General features: G+C 46.4%; 1 protein-coding gene across 32 annotated transcripts in view; it reads left to right on the top strand.

Moving 5' to 3' along the window:
* MTSS1 (MTSS I-BAR domain containing 1) overlaps positions 1 to 21,753 on the top strand; it is a 161,004-nt gene that overhangs the window by 120,326 nt on the left and 18,925 nt on the right. For 16 of the 32 annotated variants that reach the window (XR_015140929.1, XM_086337126.1, XM_086337135.1 and 13 more), the window contains 4 exons: positions 2,743 to 2,827; positions 5,691 to 5,782; positions 7,161 to 7,235; positions 11,205 to 11,216. Coding sequence is in view for 28 of the 32 variants with exons in the window: in XM_086337126.1 (XP_086193252.1) it covers positions 2,743 to 2,827; positions 5,691 to 5,782; positions 7,161 to 7,235; positions 11,205 to 11,216 (264 nt within the window). In the remaining 4 variants the exon portion in view is untranslated. Of the gene's footprint in view, positions 1 to 2,742; positions 2,828 to 5,690; positions 5,783 to 7,160; positions 7,236 to 11,204; positions 11,217 to 18,396; positions 18,673 to 21,753 lie in introns of those variants that run through there. The other 16 variants (XM_086337138.1, XM_086337120.1, XM_086337128.1 and 13 more) reach the window with 4 other exon arrangements.

The following is a 21,753-nucleotide window of genomic DNA, read 5'->3' as shown; positions in this document are numbered from 1 at the left end:
CCAACCATGGCATTCTATTTTGAGCAAACTGAGGCATGGGTAATCAGTGACACAGCTCTCGGTCACATGTGGAGCAGCTTAGCGAGGATTGGAGCTTAGTCCCCGTGGTCTCAATTGTGGACACTTCTAGGCTTGGGAACTGAAATAAGAGAGCTGGACTGTGAAGCCCTGATACCCGTAAGAGTGTGTAGATAAGTTAGCTTAGCAGGATGTTCTGGGCTCTTAGCTCTGCTTCCCATCTCCCCTTGTCTGTAATAAGTGCCGTGTGCTGAATGGATAAATGCACAGACTCTGGAGGTTTGGCCTGGGTTGGAATCCACCTTACTAGCAGTGTGACCCTGGTCAGATTACGAAAGGTGCTTTCCTTGTCTGTAAGACGGGGGTGATAGGAACGGCAGCACAACAGGTGAGCTGACTTAATGAATTCATATGTGCAAAGCAGTCATCTTGGGGCCCAGCACTTCCTCAGCTCTAACAAACGACTTCCTTCCTGGGACCTGAAGCATCGCTCTCCAGCACTTTGGCTGACTGCATGCTTTTCCCATCATGTGCTGCATCCTAGGGTTTTATTCAGCCCGCTCCCTAGAACAAGATGTTGTTTCTTGTTTTTACTATGGTAAACAACATTTCAGTGACTATCCTCATAGGTAAGGATTTGCTTTCACCCTTAATTGTTTCCTCGGGTAAAATTTTCAGCGTAGAATTGCTGGGTCAAAATGGGAGCTTGTTTTTTTTTGTAAGACATGTCTTGATAAATGCCGCCAGATTTTCCTCCAGAAAAGTACTAGTTTACACTCTTACCAGCTGTGAGTGAGTGCGCCAGTTTCCTTGCGTCGCCGAGTTATTAACTTTTAATCAAATGAAGGCCCTGGAAAAATAGGAGAGATTTCTCCGGGGATCAAGTGTTCCTAGTCCATGCTCATAAGAATCTGAAGGAAGCCCAGAAGGCAAGTGGCGCGTGTGAAAACGGCGCCCTCTACTGGTTCTGCCTGGTGGAGCAGCGCGAGCGGCAGTAGACGGTCAGGTTGCCACTGGCACTAACTCAGATGCCAGGAACTACAGAGCAGTATTTTACCCTTCTGGCCATTTAGAAAGTCAGCCTCAGATGAGCTGTAACTCTCACTCAGGTTCTTTTGCAGAAGTACTTAATCAGCTAGGGGAGAATTTGCTCTGAGGGAGCCCTCGGTACTGTCTGGAGACATTTTTGGATGTCACAGACTGGGGCCACTGCTACAGGCTTTTGGTCGGCTGAGGCCAGGAATGCCGTGAACCATCCTTTAACAAAGAATGGACCTGCGCCTGTGTATCAATAGTGTTAAGACTGAGAAACCCTGTTTTAGAAGAATGGCTGCAGAGGCTTCTTTTCAGGCTAAAATAAAATATAGAAATATCAAATATTTATCACCATCACTGCTATTTTTTGGTTCTGGAAACCTGATAGTTTTGCAGAATAAAATGGAAAATAGGTGGAAGTGAAGCAGCACACTGGCATTTCTAGGAGAGAAGGCAGAGCGGAAAATACAGCCCATAATAAATAACGTCATGAGTACTAATGAGGGAGGGGATTGTTTTCCTATTAAATTGACTTGGTTAAACCTGCAATAAATTTCTGCGGCTTTCCCTTGAAGATCTTGTCTCTTCCTTTTTTTAAAAAGAGAGTGCTTTTTGGGACACTTTTCTTTCTGATTTCGTGAGCCCCAGTGTTTTCATAACATTGATAATTGTGCTTTCCAGTGCTTGGTGCAGGCTTGGTGCAGACTTACCATCTGTAGTTACTATTTGCCCCCCCCTCCCCCAAGCCCAAGTAAATGCTGATATAAACGTTTCTAAGAGGGGGAAGGAAAGGAACTTCAAAAATAATCTTAGAGAAGGGTGTGCCTGAAGGGAAAAGTACGACAAGAATTTTGGGAAAAACCAAGCCGTATTTCAGTATACTTTGACATTGGCTGAGTTTGAGGACTTTTCACACTGGTGTTACCCAAACCCATCAAAAAAAAAAAAATTCCCTGTTTTTCATTTTGCTTTAGCCCTGCCCTTCTCTGCACTGCTTGCGTTCTAGAATATGCGACTTCATGCAGTAGCTTCACTGGCTGTTCTGAATAACGCTAGAAGGAGGATTTTGCCAAAAGTGGAAAACAAAACAAAACTACAGCTTTTCCCTAAATATCAGATACTATTTTAATCATCTTCCTTGAGAAGTATTTTTGACCCTGTGGGTTGTAAAATCAACTTCTGTGTCACAGTCAGTATAATAAAAAAACAATAGAAAATATTAGAGGATATTATTATATGGTAAAGGTAGCTTTTATTTTGGTGATTATTTCAAGATGTGTAGCCATATATATATCCTGCTGGTTCAGACAACAAAGAATCTGCCTGTGATGCAGGAGACCCGGGTTCAATCCCTGGGTCAGGAAGGTCCCCTGGAGAAGGGAATGGCTACTCACTCCAGTATTCTTGCCTGGAAAATCCCATGGACAGAGGAGCCTGACAGGTTACAGTCCATAGGGTAGCAAAGAGTCAGACACGACTGAACGACTAAGCACGCGTGGACACACACACACACACACACACACACATTTATGTCTGTGTGCACAAGCCTGGTGAGAAGTTGGAAAGACAGTGGCTTGGGTTATGGCACAGTGAAATCTGGATGGTTTTTCCATTTGTTCGTTCTTTTCAGGGTCTTCCTGATTCTGACTTGCCTCCTGTCCCTCACGTCTGCCTCTGTTGCTTTCCCAGGTGGCACCAGGGAGATCGGATCCGCCCTGACCAGGATGTGCATGAGGCATCGGAGCATAGAAGCCAAGCTGAGGCAGTTCTCCAGGTGAGGACCATGTTTCTCCCAGATCTCAGACGGCCCTGATGACTTCAGGTTATAAAGCTGATGAGGAGCATCACTCGCCTCGAGCAGCGCGGGTTTCCCGGTGACATGAAATCCCCACAACCCGTCTCTCATCACAGCCTGTCACGCTGCTCGCTCACCGAACGAGTTTGTTTATTTACTTATTTTTGGCTTCTCTGGGTCTTTGTCACTGCACGTAGTCCTTCTCCAGTCGCAGCGGCGGGGGCTAGTCTCCAGCAGTGGAGTGCGGGTTTCTCGTTGTGGTGGCTTCTCTTGTTGCCGAACACAGGCTCTAGGCACGCAGGCTTTAGTAGTTGTGGGGCACAGGCTTTGTTGCCCTGTAGCAGGTGGGATCTCCCCAGACCAGGAATTAAACCTGTGTCCCCTGCATTGGCAGACAGATTCTTAACCACTGGACCACCAGGCAAGTCCCCAAGGAAGTATTTCACTGGGCGTCTTCTATGTGCCATTTCCTTTTCCTGCCTGGAGAATCCCATGGACAGAGGAGCCTGGTGTGCTACAGTCCATGAGGTCGCATAGAGTCAGACACGACGGAGCAACTAACATTGCTGTGTGCCAGGCACTGGTCTGGGCCCTGGGAATATGGTGGAGAACCGGATGGCCTGGGTCCCTGCCTTGCGGAGCCCATACCCCCCACCTTGGGATCTTCTCTATGTGTCTCATCAGTGTGGGGAGCCGGGCATCCCACTGAGACCTCTGGGCCCCACCCCTACAGGAACCTCCTAGGAGGAGAAGCTGCCATGCTGGATAGTGGGGTGTGCACTGCTCTCCTGTTACCCGGGCCCTGAGTGCATCCTCCAGACCCACCTAGGAGGGCACTGGCGGCTCGCAGAACCTTCCACGCTGCCAGCCTCTTGTCTGTTTCACGCGCGTCCACAATGGGTAGAAATGACAGTGGCTGGCATGGGGATTTGGAGTCACCAGTGTTCCAGCGAGAGTGGGATGTCCTTCCAAACAGATCAGCATAATTATCAGTTGTCCTCAGTCTGCTTTGTGAATTGCGAGTTGCGTAAGAGGCTGGCAAGGTGGAAGCCCTCTGACCCTCTTGCAGGGCCATCTCAGGTTGCCAAATGTAGCAGCAAACACGCCTTGTCTTGAAGTCAGCTGGGCCTGGGTTTGAATCCCTGGCTGGCCATAAGTGTCCTACAGTATGGGGCTGGGGTCTCGGCCCCTGGCAGATGGGTGTAGGAATCCCTGAAGGGTTCTTGTGCAGATGTACACAGTGTCCACACAGCAGAAAGCACTCACTGGAGCTGGTGACGAAATCGAACTTCCTCCTCCCTTCCTTGCCCCTGGGGAGTCCGCCCTGTGATGGCACACCCCCCCCCCCCGCCCCCCGCACCTCTTCCCACACCCATCATCTTGTTTACCCTCGGGCCAGTCTTGTGACCCTCATCCCATTGTAATGATGAAGAGACGCCAGTTCCATCAGCCGCCGTGCATCGAGCACCTACTATGTGCCGGGCACGATCTCAGGTGTACAGAGCATAGCCCTGACTAGGACCACATTCTGCACTCACAGGGCTTACACTGCAGACACAATAGAAACCTGCCAGACTGTCAGGCAGTAATGAAAGACAGGAGGAGAAACACTTGGGGTGGGGTGGATGGTGGTTGCTGGATACAGGCTGGTCAGGGAGCATCTCTGTTCAGAAGAAAAATCTGAGTGGAGACCTGGAGGGAGTGAGGCTGGAGGAGGACATATGAGGGTGGGAGCTGCCAGGAGACCCTGGTAAGAAAGCAGGGAGGTCATACCTAGAATTTGGAGATTTTCAGCAGGCTCAGGATCAAACGGAGAAGGCAATGGCACCCCACTCCAGTACTCTTGCCTGGAAAATCCCATGGATGGAGGAACCTGGTGGGCTGCAGTCCATGGGATTGCTAAGAGTCAGACACAACTGAGCGACTTATTTTCACTTTCATGCATTGGAGAAGGAAATGGCAACCCACTCCAGTGTTCTTGCCTGGAGAATCCCAGGGACGGCGGAGCCTGGTAGGCTGCCGTCTGTGGGGTTGCACAGAGTCAGACACAACTGAAGCGACTTAGCAGAAGCAGAAACAGCAGCAGCAGCAGGATCAAAAAGCAGTCTGAAAACTGCCTTTGTCATAGTTCTCACCAACATCATTCAAACAATTTATGGGTATTTTCTAATTTTTTGACAACATCTCTATAAAGTAGGCTTGGGTTGATTTTCCTTCCATTGTACAGAAAACCCTGTGTCCTCTGACTCATGATTTCTCTCCATGGGGTGTTGTCTTTCCACTTGTCTAACCGCGATCTGTTTGGGAACCTGCACAAAATAAGAAGGGGTGTACCTGGAGAGCCTTCATCCCTCTGATCCTCTCTAGGCTGTCCACAATCTGCAGTCACGACTCATTATCCTGAATACACATCAGAATCACTTGGATCTTTTTTTTTAAAGTAATTCTGGGGCCCCACCCCAAGTTTCTATCAAGTATTAGGTGAGGCCCAGGTGTCTTCTCTTATAAAGCTCTCCAGCCAGTTCCCTTATGCAGTGAGGGGCATGACCCCTTTGGTCTGCAACCTTGATTGTGAATACAAGTGTTGGAATTTTTTTAAAAAGGCGATGAGAAGAGGTCACACCAACCAGTCACGTGTACAGCTTCTTAACAGTCATTGAAAAGCATCCTGAGGACACGGTCATTGTGAAATTGGGGGGTTTGGAGGTGAACTTGGGCTTAGGGTGCTGCCTTGTCCTGCTTCAGGTAATTATGATTCGGGTGTGTTTTGACAACCGAGTGTAAACCTTGACAACAGATTATATCTGTGTAATTTCTCCTTCTCTTTGTCTTTTTGTGCAAGTGCTTTAATCGACTGTCTGATAAACCCACTTCAAGAGCAGATGGAAGAATGGAAGAAAGTGGCCAACCAGCTGGATAAAGACCACGCGAAAGGTACGGGGCGAGGTGGCTGACGCACGTCAGTCTCAGATGGCAGGTCGCCGGCTGCTGCCTGTGCCTCTGCTGGGGTCCCTGGTGTCACCTGGAGGACGTGTTGGAGGATGAAGGGTGGGAAGTGATCCCACCGCAGGACTCAGTGCTGGGTTTGGGGCATGCAGCGTCACTCAGTGGATGCCGTCATTGTCCCATGGCGTCAGTTGCGATCAGCTGAATTCAAAGTGATTGTAACCTTACGCTTAAATGCTAGAGACTCGCACTTCAGGCGTTTCAGCACATTTTGAAAACCAGACTTTTAATGATGTAAGTTAGCCTTCGGTCTCCTGCCCAGAACTGGCCATTCTCTTTGTATATACCTTCAACCGGTGGGTCTCAAAACCTCACGTGTCGGCTCTAGGGACTGAGTGGTCCAGACGGACATCACCCCGTCAGTCTTCCTGGAACCAAAGGGTAGGGGTGCTGGTGGTGTGGAATGGTCAGGAGACCCTGCTCCCAGCATCGTACAACCTGCAGTGAATGTGGTGGAGGGAAAGCGTGTGGGCCGGCAGTGATGCCAAGAGCATATAAAAGAGAGCTCTGATGGATGCCAGGAGCATATAAAAAGAGCTCTGATAGGCTCAGGGCGGGCGGGAGGGAAAGGATGGGGGTGGCTTTGTGGGAACTGGTCAAATTGGTGATTAATCGACTATGAGGGTAGCAAAGGAGAGAAGTATCAGAGCCAACTGTCATTTCAGATGTTCGTGCCTGGGTGACAGAAATGCCAGCAACAGAAATGGGAAAGTTTGGGGTGGGCATGAGCTGAGGGGGGCAGAGAGAAGTGTTGGTGGGGCTGTGGCCATGTGGGCTGCCCCGCCACTGGGTCCACAGGGTCCAGCCTCGGTATTAATGTGAATGTAAGGCAGCCAGGCCTTTCGCACTTCTCTGCCATGTGGTCTAGTTTCTCCTGTAGTCTGAGATGCTCATTTTTGAATTGTAGCATCTGGCCAGCATCTAACCATGTGGGTTCTTCTTGGAGTGAAGCCCTGTAGATTTGGGCCTTGGGAAAGTAGATAATACTGGAAATATTTCCTGTTACTTACACTGAGAAATTGTGAATTTTAACATTTTTATTGAAGCCTTCCCAAGTGCCATCTTTTCTCAGAGCTGGTATGAATGAATGCTGGCGGAAAAGACCCTGGTACATTTTGTCCGTTTTCATGTTCATGACCCCTTTGCTGTAAAATGCATCAGAAGATTTTTTACCATTTTATATTCCAATAAAGGTATTTATTGCACATCAGAGTTTATGCTTTCAGCGATAAAAGTAATGGCTGTTGCTAAAATGTTTTCTGTTGAGCTAAGTGGTAAGATTGTTCAATATTTTTCTCTCTCTTAGAATATAAAAAAGCTCGCCAAGAGATAAAAAAGAAGTCCTCAGATACACTGAAACTGCAGAAGAAAGCCAAAAAAGGTAACTGTACAAATTCTGCCATTAATATGTTGCTTTGGGAAAATGAACACGTGCTTGATTTTTCTTTGAAATAGAAAGTCTTCAATCAGACTTCCTTACATATAATGGTCCTGTGAACAGATAGGAGCTAATAGAATCTATCAGAACCAAAGTCCCCAAGTGCAGAATATCTATTAATTTGAGATACAAAGTGGTACTTGACTTGTTCCCTCCCCCAACCTGATCTCCAAAATTTGACAGTTTCCATGTCTATTGTGCATTGTGATGAGACCTATAAATTTCTTGGAAGCCTTGGGATAGTACATAAAAGCCCTATGCAAATGTTCTATAGTAATTATTGCAGAAATTATATAATTTTCTCCTCCATCCTTTATAGCCTATAATCTCCAAAACCCTTTATTAAATCTTGTGAAAATGTTAGAAAAGCCTGCAGTGGGAGCTGGAAATCATGCCTGCATAGGGAGATTTTTCATGGGTGTTCTTAAGGGTGGGAGCCAGGTAAGGAAAGTGAGACTGCTGGTGTAAGACCCCTCCCCCTAGCCGATCATCATTTACAGACCAGTTAATTACCAGATCCGCTAGCCAGCTTTGCTCTTCCGGCTTGAACTGGGAGTTTGAAGAGAAAAAAATCTAGCTACATCCACTTTGGAAGCATTTTATTAAGACCTAACAAGATATAGGGACTCTTTTCTTGAACTTGAGAATGTAACATTCCCTCTAGACTCTTCTTCTCAATACCCGATTTTGAATTTGCAAATGGTTCCCCCCGACCTCCGCCCCTATCAGGATGCTCTGTGGGTGGGTAGTCTTTAGCGTTTGTTTGAGACAACTTTTTTAGGTAGACATCTCCAAAACCAAAGTTCCCCTTTCCTAAGCAAGTGGTTCTCAGTTGGAATTAAAAGAAACATCTGGAGAGATGGGACACGTCGATAGAAGAGGAGTGAGGATAGGACAGACTTTTCAAGCTAAGTGTCATCTCTCCCCCCACCCCCCGCCCCCCAGTTCTTATAATAACCAGGAGACCATGTCGATATAAAGGCAGCAGGACTTTCACCCACGATCAGTTTTTCCATTGGTATTGGCCCCCATTTTCCTTTTGGATGGTGTTTTCCTGTTTTTGGTGCTTCTGCAGTTTACATTCTAACTTAGGCACCTGGGAGCTAGCATTTCACAAGTGGAATAGGCTTTGTGGCCAGTAACATTTTAGTGAGTCTAGAGGCAAATGTAAATAAAACTGCCACCCTACTCCATTGTATCTGAGGTTTCACGGAAGAACAGGCTGGTAAAAATTTGGAGCTGAGCTCTACCTAATTGATACCATGCCAGCTTTGAGATAAAAGAGATGAATGGGTTTTCAGAGAGGGTCCAAGTCTATGGACTTGAAAAAGATTTGGGAGTTTGGTGGAAAGCTTGAGGTAAGGAAAAAAGTAGCTGTTTTACTTTCTCTCTTCCAGAATTTTCTTTTCAGAGGCCTTAAGTTCTTGGCTGCAGTGGTAATCCTTTTATCTGAATTCTGCCTGGAGACTGAAACAGTCTTTGTCACTCAAAGTCACTGGCATTGTCCAGTTAGCGGAATTTGGACCTGCAGGGAATGCCTGATAGGTGGATTGCAATGCAACATAAAAGGAAGTTTCTGGCAATTAGACTTGCCCAGCACTGCTTGGGCTGTCTGGAGAGGGAAACAAACTCCCCATCAAGGTGCCGGATGGAAAAAGTCAGGAAACATGGGGTGCCGGACTGTATTACGTGAGAAGACGCTGCTGGTCCTGGGACTGGGGAATAATCAGCTTTTGGTTGTGAGGCACTTGGACCTGAAGGCTGAGACAGTGGAGGCTGTGATCAGGGGCTTCTGAAGCATCCATCTTGTCAACCCCAGTCATATAGCTGATGGTCTTGGGCACCGTATTCTTTCCAAACAGGAGAGCCATGACGGTGTTCTGACGTCTACAAGCCAAGTCAGATCAGTAGCTTAGAGTGTTCCTGATGATTTTCTAGTTCATCCAGGGAACAACTAGAAAATTATTTTTATTTATTTCTTTTATAAAATTTTTTTTCTTCTAAATTATGTAAGTGCCTTTTAAAAACTCACATTGGTGTATTTTTGGGGTGACTGGAGCTTCCTAGGAGGTACCAGAGTCATCCTTCTGAGTGAATTCTTATTATGAAGTGCTCTTCTAGAAGGTATATGGCCTGAGAATGGCCTAGAAGCGCTGCCAGTTAAGGGCTGGAGGAAATCTGGTTATTTGAGGCTCCCAGTTATTTTGGGGGGGTCTGGTTAGCTGAAGTTTCCCTTTTTGCTAAGATGCCTGTCTATCGCGTTCATCTCCTTCAAGTGGTAGCTTCCTAGACTTTGGCTTATAACGTGTTCGTAGATCCTTCTGAGATTTGCACCATGTGTTAGGATGGTTTGAATACTTTTTTTTGGTCCTGATAGAACTAAATTTGGTTTATACAGCCCAATAATCACTTCCTTTTAAATGCGTTTTCAGGTGGTTATTGAGCAGCTCCTTGTCATTCCTTTTTTCAAAACTGTGATCTTTGATCTAAAAATTCTTCTGATTATTCTTTCCAACATTTAAATGCCTTTATGCATTTAACTGTGGATTTGGCATTCCCTTTGACATAGACACATATGGGATGTGATTTTCACTTGCGACTAATTTTACCTTAAATTTCACTCTGCAGCTGTATCACCTTTTGCCACATTCTGTATTTGACACTTTTTACTATCCTATAGATAATGGTAGTTTATAGCCTAAAGGTATTTAAATATCACTGTCAAAAAGTGTTTAATGTTTTTTGGAGTTTGATTAGACTTTATCTGAAAATCATTTTAAAACAACTTGACATGTGCTCCAGCCATGGGTGAATATACCTATTTTTGTGGAAGGCAGGCTTCTTGAATACCTAGGGGGCATAAACCTAGGTGGGGAGTTGGGGGCTGGAGGGACCAGGCGAGGGCCAGGGGTCCATGCGTGGGGCAGGGTCAGTCTTGCTGACAGGTCAGGGCGACAGGACAGAGGTAGCGGGAGGGTGGAGAAGCGTGGGACTGGCCCGAAGCCCAGGCTCTGAGTGGAGTCTCCTGAACCCTCATCAGGCCCTGCTGCTTGGCATCAGCTCGTGACTTTTGAAGTCCTAGAGTTGGCTGTAACCCAACTGGGGGAAGTAAGAGTGGATCAGAAATAGGAAACATTTTGTACTATTTGCCCACTTCTGCCCCCTCACCATGCAGTCAGCAGCCTTATTTCTCATTTAATTAATTCTCATATTGTTATTAATTTCACTTAAATAATTATGGTAAAGCCTTCCGTTTCCATCTATAACTACTTTGATCAGAGACATTGAGGGAGGAAACTGCTGGAACATTTTAATATGTTAACCCTTGAGTCTGACCATTGAAATAGTTGAACGTGTCATCTTTCACCCGAGACTGCAGAGCTGATTTATAAACCTAATAAACAGACTCCCAGAGTCCCATATCAGCATATTATTCACTGTTATATGTAAGTTTTAAGGTCTTTAAATTTTTTTTTTTCATTTTCACCCCAGCTTGAACTTTGGATTCTTGTTTCCTTAGTGACTTTCCAAGTTACAATAAATTACACCTAAAAGCTTTTCTTGTGAAAGCATCTTAATTGACTTCTTACAGGAATATATTCTTCATCTCTCTTTTTAAGGAAGAAGAAGAAGGAAAGAAAACGTTGTTGCATTCTCTAGGACTGACAGTTACAAACTAGGAAGATGTCTGTTTAGATGGGAAGTAAAGACTCTTAGCAAGGCAGGGGAGGGAACCTGGGTTGCAGCTCTCAGTGGCTGTGGGTTTAATCGCCCTAATATAAAATTCCGTGGCAAACCATGGACTGTTTTAACACAGGTAAGACTGCTGCCCGAATCCCAGTTTGACTTTATTATTTTCCTTTTTGTGTCAATTGTGTATCCTGCACTTTCTCACCGTGTGCCCCCTGCCAGTGGACGCTCTCGGTAAGTCTGTCATCCTGAATCTCTGGTGGCTGGTCACGGTGTGGTCCTTGCTGTGGGCTTTCCGTGGTTGTCCAGACCTACGCTAGTTGCTCCAGTTTCCCTCCCAGTTCAGAACAATCAACGGTGCCTACTTAATTTTCCATAATTTTAAGAAAATTGTGTGTGCGTGTGTTTCAACCAATCATTTTCTTTTTTTTCAAGTTTGACCCTTTAACGGGTTAGCTTAACATTCTAAGAGTCTTTACATCCTCATAATTCAGTATTAGACTCATGGAAAAAAGAAATACAGAGTGACTTAAACCCTGATTTCCACAGGAAAAAAATACATGCATACATACATATCTAAGTGTATATGTGTGTATTTACATCACAGACAAAACATGGAGAGCTATACTTAATAACTTCTCAAAATAATTCCCAAATCAGATTTGGTTTTATTAAGCTTGCCAACTATCTTTAACTTAGTCTTCCCAGGACCATTTGGTTTTTTCAAAACCAATCATTTATTTTTAAAAAAAATCAAAAGTATTTCTTATTTCAGCAGAGTTTGTGGAATGTTTCATTTCGAGGGTATCGGATCTTCAAATTCAATCATCACAGTGATTCTTCTTGACTAAATGTTGACCCTCAGTCTGTGGGCAACAGCGCTAAAACTTCAGGTCGCTTTCGGCGTCTCGTGGCTGTCCCTCTGTCTCAGAAAGGTCTGTCTGTGGGCTGTCCATGTGGTTTATCTTGCCTGAGTGTGCCTGAGTGTTCTCTGAGCCTTTGCACTGAACAGCTCTAAAGAGATTTTTGCATTGGATTCTGTCATCTACAAGGAACCCAAACCACATGGGTCCCCTCTAGCAGGTGGGGCCAGGATGACCTGCTGTCTCGGGGGACACAACTCTGCCTCCTTCCCGTCATGGTGACATTGGGGTAATGTCCCCCACTTTTTTAAAGTGATAATCCTTTCCAGTCTTCAATGCTGTGGTTATGACACAACTTAGTGTACCTTTGGGAGGAAGGTAAGACAGTCCCTCTTCTGCTTATTGTGATAAAATTCATATAACATAAAATGTACCATTTAAACCCCTCTAAAGCGTACGTTTAGTTGGCTTGAGTGCATTCCCAGTGCTGTGCAGCCATCACTACTGTCTAATTTCAGGATGTTTTCATCACCCCAGAAAGACGTCCCCTGCCATTTAAAACAGTCATGCCTCATTCTCCCTCCCCTTCAACCCCTGACAACCGTTCATGTGCTTTCTGTCTGTATGGATTTGCCTATTCTGGACCTTTCTTATAAAGGGAATCATATAATACGTGGCCTTTTGAGGACACAGAGTTTTATTAAAACCTTTGCTTGGAAGCTTGATGTGAGTTGTCTATGGAATAAATGGGGCATGCTATTTGTTTTAAATGATGGGTAGTGGGATTAGGGATGAGTGAAGGAACCACACAGCCTTTTGACTCTGTGACTTGGATTCTGCTCATCCTACGAAGAGTCCCTGCAGCCCCCTCTAGTTCTCTCTCTTGCAGGGGCCAGCTCCCAGAGCTAAGCCACAGTGACATAGGATCATAACAGTGAACTTGGGTGTAAAGATGTAAGAAAGCTATTTGACTTAAAGCCCTATTAAATTTTATTTTACAAGTTTTAAGTCATTTTTGAACTTGGACATGTATATTTTAACAACATTTCATGATAGTTAAAATGTCTTGGTTTAACAAAAGAAATATATATATATATATATGGAACTTTCTTTCAGTCAGGTCAGAAATATTTACCTTGACTCCTTCAGAAGTATTTACCTTGAATCCTGCTTGAGCAATTAACTGAGGGCCCCCACAGGGAAGACATTTATAACTCAATGAAGTCTACTGAGACAGGGGTACATTGCTCCCTCCAGGAACGGAGACTCTGGTGGAGGCAAGCCAGTTATAGTTGTCCCTCGGGATTCACGGGGATTCGTTCCAGGGTCTGCCGCATACTGTGAGATGCTCAAGTCCTATAGTCAGCCCTTCAAATCCACGATTCCACACCCACGGACTCCACCAAGGATTGTAAACAGTACATGAGCCACAGTTGGTTCAGTCTGCGAATGCAAAACCCATGAGTTTGGATGCCAATTCTATATTTATTGAAAAAAATCCATGTGCAGGTGGACCTGTGTTCAAACCCATATTATTCAAGGGTCAACTGCAGTTCAGTCTGGTGTGCTCAGAGCCATGATGAGTATCAGCAGAGGGTGCAGCAGTGGGGCAAGGCGCAAGAAACCCGTTTACGCTTGGTGTGGGCAGGTGATGAGGAAGATGACAAGGGATTGGCTGGTGGAGAATGGGGCAGGGGCTGCTCAAGGTTCAGGGAAGTGTGTGAGCCATCATCATTTACACCGGGGCATCAGAACCAAAAGGAAGGGTGACCATGCTGCAGGGTGGGGGTTGTGGAATGTGTGACCCTGAGTCAGCTTTAGGGGTGAACTGAGAGCCACAGTGACCTCCACTGCCCATCCTCGGCTACCTGCCTCCAGATGGTTCTATTACTCAGCCCCATTTCTGATCAGACCCCGTTCTAGACTGACTTTTCCCCCCATCACCGTTCTTTTCCTCCACACGGAGAAAGCAGAAAGCTGGAGTGATGCCGAATCCTTTTCACTGGCTCAGTGGTTTCCATGGCCGCATCAGCGTGAATGTTTGCATTTCCTGGCTGGTTTCTTCGATGCTTTATGAAACTGGCAGAAACCCCTGATGCCCCAGAAACTACAGTCGTTGAGTGGATGGTTCTCCCTGCCTCAGTGATAAAAACCGAGGTGTCTCAGCCCCCTCCAACCACCCCCGTGCTTCAGTTTTTAAAGAGGAGTAGCCCTGAGAACCCTCTTGCCCAGAGGGACCTCCCACCTACAAATCTGAAGTCCAGGTTATCTGTTAGTGGGTCACCTGGCTTCCTCACTGGGCATAGTGCAGAGGCTCTGTTCCCTTTGTTGAGTTAGGGGAGATAGAGAAGAGCAGACCACTCAGAAAGAGGTGTGGCCCACACAAAGAGACCCTTCTAGTGGTTAACCCCATCTGCCATAGGTGTGCCTCCAGGTGTGGTCAGAAATTGTCCCCCCAGGACCTCCTGGGCCACCGGAGTGAGCATGGGGCTGGAGGTGGCCTGCCCTGAATTGCTGGTGATCCGGATTGCGAGACCAGCCCTGGAAGGAGGCAGCAGCGCCAGAAGTCTCCCCTGGATGTTTTCTCTAACCACCTCCCTCTGATGCATGTCAGCTCTCTGCAAAGTGACACCCCAAAATGAAAAATCCTTCCTGAATGCTGAGATGAGGAGGTTCAAAGAGCTGGTCCATGGTTCTAGGCTGTTTTCTCCACTTCCTCTTCCCTCCAGTGAGCATCCCTGGAAGGGGTAGATTGCCACATCAGTGCAATTGGGAAACGTGTACCTTGAGCAAAAAGCAGTGATTGTTCTCTGTTGGAACCAAAGCTGGAAAAGTTCCCTCTGAGGGCAGGAGGTGCCTGTAAATGCAGACAGGTGATCACTGAGACGCTCCAGGGCTTGTATGACCACGTGTAGCCTTGCGCTCTCTCTGGACATTTAGCTGCAAGTGCACGTGACACAGCAGGGAAGACCGTTGGGTCACTGCTGCTTTCCACGCTTGGGAAAGGTGTGATAGGAGCCTGCGAAATATTTGAATGGGTGCAGTTTTACTCAATGGGACAACCTGTGTCAAGTGGACAGGGGAGGACTTTTTTTTAATGAGTCATCATTGGAGAGTTGCGGCCTGACATACGTTCTGGCCCAGGAAATGCCAGGTAAAGCCATCAGCAGAGTGAGCAGGGAGAAGGGAGAGGTCAGTGGATGCAGCCAGCCGTGCCATCCTGGGCTAACAGGCTGATGAGGAAAAGCATACCAAAGGGGCAGCCTGACTTCTTCGTCTCAACAGCAGCAGTGGTCAGGCTTTCCTCTTTAGACCCCATGTGGTTCAGTGACCTATCCCTGACTGTGGTCAGTAGAGATGTGGGAATCTAACTGAAGAAGCTCCTGCAGGGGACTGTTGCATATGTGGTAAAAGTGTGGAGTCTTCGGAGGCCAGGGGATTCCTATTTCATACCTGGGAATGCTGGGTTATAAACAGACTAAGCAGATCCACCCGAGGCCCAGAGCTGTGCGCTCCTTTCCTTTGCAGAGCTGGTCTCTGGGAAAGCCTTGGCCTGATACAGCTCATCGGGTGTCTTGCTTGTGACTCTGGCTGCAAACGGCTGATTGCAGGAGTCGAAAAAGGTGCGGAGAAATGTCCCTGTGCACGAGGAGACTTTGTCAAGGTGTGAGTCACCTGGCTTCCCTGTGGCTGCATTTAGAAGCTGGCAAGATGCGTTTAAGGGGCAGGGGGAGCACACAGCAGGAGCCCAGTGCTTTTCTTGGTGTTAGTTTTGCCAGAAGCTAAAAAGGAGGATGTGCTTGAAATACCCATCCCCCGCACGCCATGGTGTTGATTAACCCCGAGAACACTGAGTGGGTGGTGTGGTGCAGGGCTAGATGGGCAAAGGGGGGTATAGTCCTGCCTTTCTTGAGTTGCGAGCCCGTCACAGTTTTCACAGGGTTAAATTGTTTCACTTCTGGTGCCTCTCTTTCATTCATAAATTCTCCATGACTGCCACAGAGGAGCCCGGTGAGCTGAGCGTGTCTTCACTCATTCAGGAAGTAGGTATCAAGGGCCTCCTCTGGGCTAGATCCCCTTGGCGGCTATGGAGGCACAAGTGGCCTCTGCCCTCAAGCCGTTTCCACGATGGCAAAGGCATCTACGTTCTAACATCAGTTCTCTAACACCAACTGGGTATCCACCAAGTCACATCAGTTCAGATACTAACTACCTGGGGTGGGCTTAGACCCCATGCACTAAGAACAAGATTTTCTCCACTTCAATCACCAGCCACAAGTGGGGTCCACAAGCTACCCACCTGTGTGCCCAGCCAACCTCAAATTTAGGGTCTCCCATGAACCCCCTCAGGTTTGACAAGTTTGTTAGAATGACCCACAGAATTCAGGAAAGCAGTGTTTCTTAGGGCTGCTGGTTTACTATAAAGGAAAGAAATGAACCCCCAGGTGAGGCGCTCCATAGGATGCAAGGTGGGTGCAGTCTCCGTGCCCCTGCCAGGCATGTCAGTGTATTCATTGGAGCTCGCTGCTCCAGAGTTTTTATTGCATTTAGTGGTTATAGAGGCAGGCTGTCTCCTGCTGAGACACCCAGGGTTTAAGAGGAGGGCTTTAAAGATGCTGTGTTCCTGCCAGTGGCGCCTAACACTTCCTAAAGCTCACTACGTGCTGGGTCTGGTGCTGAGTGCGTGATGTGAACGAATCCATCTGCTTTCACAACCATGTGAGTAGAAACTGAGGCACAGCCTGTTGAAAGAATAGCAGAAATAGAGTTTGTTTGAAAGTGTTCAAGCCCAAAAGCTTCCAGTCTTGTCTGATGAAATCTCTCCTCCTTTTGATCCCTGGTTGGTTTTGCTTTGGAAAAATCAATCAAAAACTGCTGCAGGATATTAAGAGTAGAAGATGATGTATGTAGGAATAATGACAGCTACCTTTTGGTGGAAAGGGGGCATTTTTCATTCCAAATTCTAATCTCCAGATCACCTTGCATGTCTGTCTCTGAAATTATATCCCGTATTTCAGTATTTATATCCCTTATTGCATTGACTGCAGATGCCATCAGTGGTAAGATGCATTATTATTTTCTCACTGATTAAAAAATTTTTTTAAATGCCGTGTAAACTATGACTTCTACTGACTGTAAGATATATCTTAATTTTTAAAGTATAGACATGAAAAATCAGGCATCTTCAGATGAAACACAGTATTTGCATGAGTGTGTCAGGGACATATGGAAGTCATTTTATGGGATTCTAATCGCAGGGCCTATGCGTGCTATGAGCATGAAGCTAGAAGAAACCAGGCTTCCGAATGGGAAAGATGGAGAATTGGCATCTGTCTGCATCCATTCCTAGCTCAGGGGCTCTTGCAAGCCACCCTAATCTCAGTTTACCCCTCTGTCAAATGGGGGTGTTAATTCCTGCCTTGAACGTTTATGTAAAGATTAAGGAAAATGTAAATGTTGGGAAAATATGGAATCTTGGTTTCATTCCAGAAAGCTTTGTGAATTCTCCTTACCTACTGATCAAATTTTTTTTTCTCCTTTGAGGGTTCTGCTTTGGTCCATGACCTGCTGCCTATTAATAGTGCTTTTGCCCCAGGAGCATTTTTTTGTAAAGAGAATAATCATATGATTTCCCCTGTTGGGGGAAGTAAAGGAGCTGCTGGCTGTATTCACCAGAATTCTCCAGCATGAATCCAGCCAAAACCTGGAAACTCGCAGGGGAAAAAATTCTCGAGACTGAGATGACTTTTTACAGAAAAGGCCACAAGCAGTGCTTTACTGAGGAATTTTGTCTGGAAAGCCTGTTTAAGCCCTCTCTTCTTTTGGCTGATGGGCGGCCCTGGAATTTGTTCGTTTTCCAGTGTTAGGCCATTTAAGGGCATGATGGTTGAACCAGTAAGCAAACTCACATTGTGCTATTATAAGTGCCTCATGGCGCTCAGTCACATCCAACTCTTTGTGACCCACCCCCCGCAACCCATGGACCATACCCGGCCAGGCTTCTCTGTCCATGGGATTTTCCACGCAAGAATACTGGAGTAGGTTGCCATTTCCTCCTCCGTGGGTGTCTTCCCAAGCCAGGGATCTAACCAGAGTCTCCTGTGGCACCTTCATTGGCAGGGGGATTCTCTACCACTGAGCCACCTGGGAAGCTCCTATCAAGGCCTTATTCATTTGCAAATATTTGAGTACCTGCCTTCCAGGCAGGTGTGCTGAGGTAGAAGACACAGTGCTGAGCAAAAATATTTGTGGTTTCTGTCCTCGTGGGGTTTCCTGATCACCAGGGGAGACTGCCATCCGTGGAAGAACTGGAGGCGTAAAGATGAAATGAGAACTGGGAGGAGTGTCGTGAAGGCTGTGTAGAAGGAATCTCTGAGAATTAAATACGAGAATTTAGTCTGGTGAGAAGGTTCAGGGAGGGCTTCTGTGAAGAACTGTGACCTGAGAATGAACAGATGCCCGACAGCTGGGGCGGAGGGAGAGGGGATGTTTAGGGGGTGGAGCCGGACGCTGGAGCAAGGGAAGATGAGGGGGAGGGCCTGAGGCGTGTTCACGACGCTGGACTTTTTATTGTTTTGGCCGCACAGTGCGGTGGCATCCAAGATCTTAGTTCCTCATCCAGGGGTCGAACCCGTGCTCCCTGCATTAGGAGTGTGGAATCTTAAGCACTGGACCGCCAAGGGAGTCCCCAATGAACTTTCTTGAAAGCAGTGGGAGCTACTGAAAAGTGATAAGATTTGCATTTTGAAAGTAATTCAGGGCTGTTCCAGGCAAGTTCGTCCAAATGCGGTCAGAGTGACCTATCAGGGGCTGATGGAGCCGTCCAGGTGAGAGATCAAGGTGGCGCAGGAAGGGTGGGAGTAGCAGAGACGAAAGAGGAGACGGAGTCAAGTCCACACGGGAGCTGCTGCAGTCATCGGCAGCGGCTCTCCCAACATTGCTGATGGGAGGGAAATGAATGGGCTTTTGTATATTAAATCAGTGCTAACACAACTCCAAATTTGTGGACCTAAAAAAATGACTGTAAGAACCAGTATATCCAACTGAGACATGGAATAATTTCTTCCACGTTTTTTTTTTTTTTATAAATATATGTTGTGGTTACTGAATTTAAGAAATAAACATTGTGTTTCTAGGTTATGATATATCCCACATGGAAATGTATTCACTATGACTATAATTATAGCAATCTTTACAGATTATACTTATTTTAGAGTACTATAATTTGAAAGTCCTTTAATTATAACATAATACATATTTAAAATAACTTGACTAATCATAGAATGATTTAAATTTATATTTACCAGATTAGGTAACACTTGGTTCTAGTCACTTTGCTTTCCTATGTCAGTGTATTTTTAGAATTCAGTGTCATTAATCATAGATAGATGTGCACCTTACAACTTGTGAAAGGAAGTAAAGATACCCATTTCCCCAATTTCTTATAATTATAGGCTAGTATTGAAAGAAATTGCTACCATAATTAAACTTTTTGTCTCTGGAGTTAAGAACATGCTGACTTGGTCCGTGGTCCTCCGTGGTCCCTTAGTTGGAGCATCCTTGGAGAGATTGAGAGGCTTACAAGAAGGCCTTGGGACCAGCCACAAACAACCACATGGCCTCACTGTGCAGGCTTGGTCAGGCTGTTTGACAGGTGGTAGAGAAACAGGGAGTTTCATTACCAAAGGGCTTGTATCATATACACAATCAGTGGGTGTGGATTCAGCTGCCCAAGCCAGCATTTTGTTTACTTATTTTAAAAAAGTGTTTGGCTGTGCCTTGCTTTTGAGATCTTAGTTTCCTGGCCAGGGATGGAACCCAGGCCCTTGGCAGTGGAAGCACAGCGTCCTAACCACTGGGACTTCCCTGGCAGTACAGTGGTTGGCATTCCGTGCTTCCCCTGCAGGGTGTGTGGGTTCGATCCCTGGTCGGGGGACTAAGATCCTGCCTGCGGTTCAACCCAGTCAAAAAAAAAAGAATAGGGAAAATTCTCAATTTCATGGGACTGGAGTGCCCGCACACTCGCCTCCCTGCAAGTCCCCTTGGAGAATGGAAGGGTGCTTTAACAAGTTTCTTGTCCACAAAACTCATGAAACCTATGACTCTGCAGCCGGGTAATGTGTGAAACTGGCTCCCAGGCAGAGAAACTGGAAGAACAGGTAGAATTATTGGGGTCAGGGAGGGATGGTGGCTGATAACACCAAAAAGTTGTCAGAGCAAATTTTCACATAGTTGTTGGATAAAATCCCCCCGCATGGACTTTAACACTGTTTTGCTGCACCCAGCACATATGCTCACCTGACCAGTGAGGACTCCGTGTACAGACCACTGACTGTACTGGAATGCCATCTAAGGCATTTTCAGGGATGACCTTTGTCCCCGATTTTCCCTTTTTGTGCTAACTTAGAACTTAACCCCTGCCAAAAATCCAATGACTTTTGCTAGTTGGATGTTCTTGACGCCTGACTGCCTTTTTGGCTCCAGAGGAAGCTTTCTCATCTGCTTGTGAGAAAATACAGAATATATTCCTACGTTCAAGGCAGTTTTCCGTGACCCTGTACTTTTTCAGACCAGATAACACATTGCATCTAAGTGTTCTCTGCGGCATTCTTAAAGAGGAGGGTACATGGTGACTAGTCAGGTCCCTTTCTAAGTGGCGGGTGGAATCCAGTCCCTCGACTTGAGGCAGCTGGTGGAGGAGGAGGAGGAGGAGGAATCCAGCATCAGAGGGTCAGGCTGTGTGCGCTCTGACTGCCAGCTCCTGCATGGCCCTGGACAGTCCTCCCCTTCTCCCCTCCTCTGAACTGGGAGCAGATTGGTTTGGATAACCCGTAGTGCCCCCTCCATGCTAACATTCTGTTTAAAACACCTACTGAGTACCTGTTGTATGTACCTATTAAATACCTTTTGAGTACCCGTTGTATACACCTATTCAGTACCTGTTGTATACACCTATTAAACATCTATTGAGTATCTGTTGTATACACCTGTTAAACACCGATTGAGTACTTGTTGTATACACAGACAGCATTTCACTGCAGGCTAGGCTGGGAGAGTCCAAGCCTCTGTCCGGAAGGAATTTAGAGATTCTTTTTCTGGTTCAGGTGGTAGGTGAGCATGGGAGCCCAGTGTGGAAGCTCATGAGCTGGTCTCCTGATGGTCACCTTCTTGTCCTCAGATCAGATTTACAATAGCCACGCCCTCTGATACAGTGTCTATTTGCCCAGGTTTATCCATGTTTATCCATGTTTATCCAGACTTCTTCTGTAAATATTCTCAGTCCAGGGGCCAAATGGTGTGTGTCACAACAACTTTACTCAGCAGTTGTGATGAGAGCGGGTATAGACAGCCTGTAAATGAATGGGCATGACTGTGTGCAAATAAAACTTTATTTATAAAGACAGTAGCCTCACCAAGTTCTTGAGTTGTTGAAAAGTCTAGAAATGGGTGCCTCTGCGTATCTGGGGTCTGTGGATGGGGCCAGGTGGTTCCCAGGCATGGGCCAGCCTCAATACCCAGGCCCCCTTCAGTCCTCCACCAGCAGAGCTCTGACTGCGGGTCTTTTTGTTGCTGAGCTTGTCCTGCAGGAAGAGACTTCAGGACTCTCCACTAGGGAGTTAAACTAGCTGCCAAGGAGTCCCAGGGGGCTCCCCGGAGCCAGGAGAGCTGATGCTAGGCCCCATTGTATTCTGGGACAGATACTTCTCTTCCAGACAGAGGCTCTTTTATTGAGCATGACCCAACAAAACCAGGTTGTGCCCATTTTTGGAAACATCCACAGGCCTTCACCTTGTTCTTCATACCTTAGCCTCTTCAGAATGCAAGTCAGGAGACATTACCCCAGAACATTTTATTTGTCATAAATAAACCAGGATAAGCATCCCCTTTGGGCACTAGAAATTGGAAAT

This window comes from Bos grunniens, chromosome 14, assembly GCF_055505025.1.
Source record: "Bos grunniens cultivar Pamir isolate PY7600 chromosome 14, Bosgru_T2T1.0, whole genome shotgun sequence".
Classification (NCBI taxonomy): Eukaryota; Metazoa; Chordata; class Mammalia; order Artiodactyla; family Bovidae; genus Bos; species Bos grunniens.
This window is presented reverse-complemented; position numbering and strand designations above follow the sequence as displayed.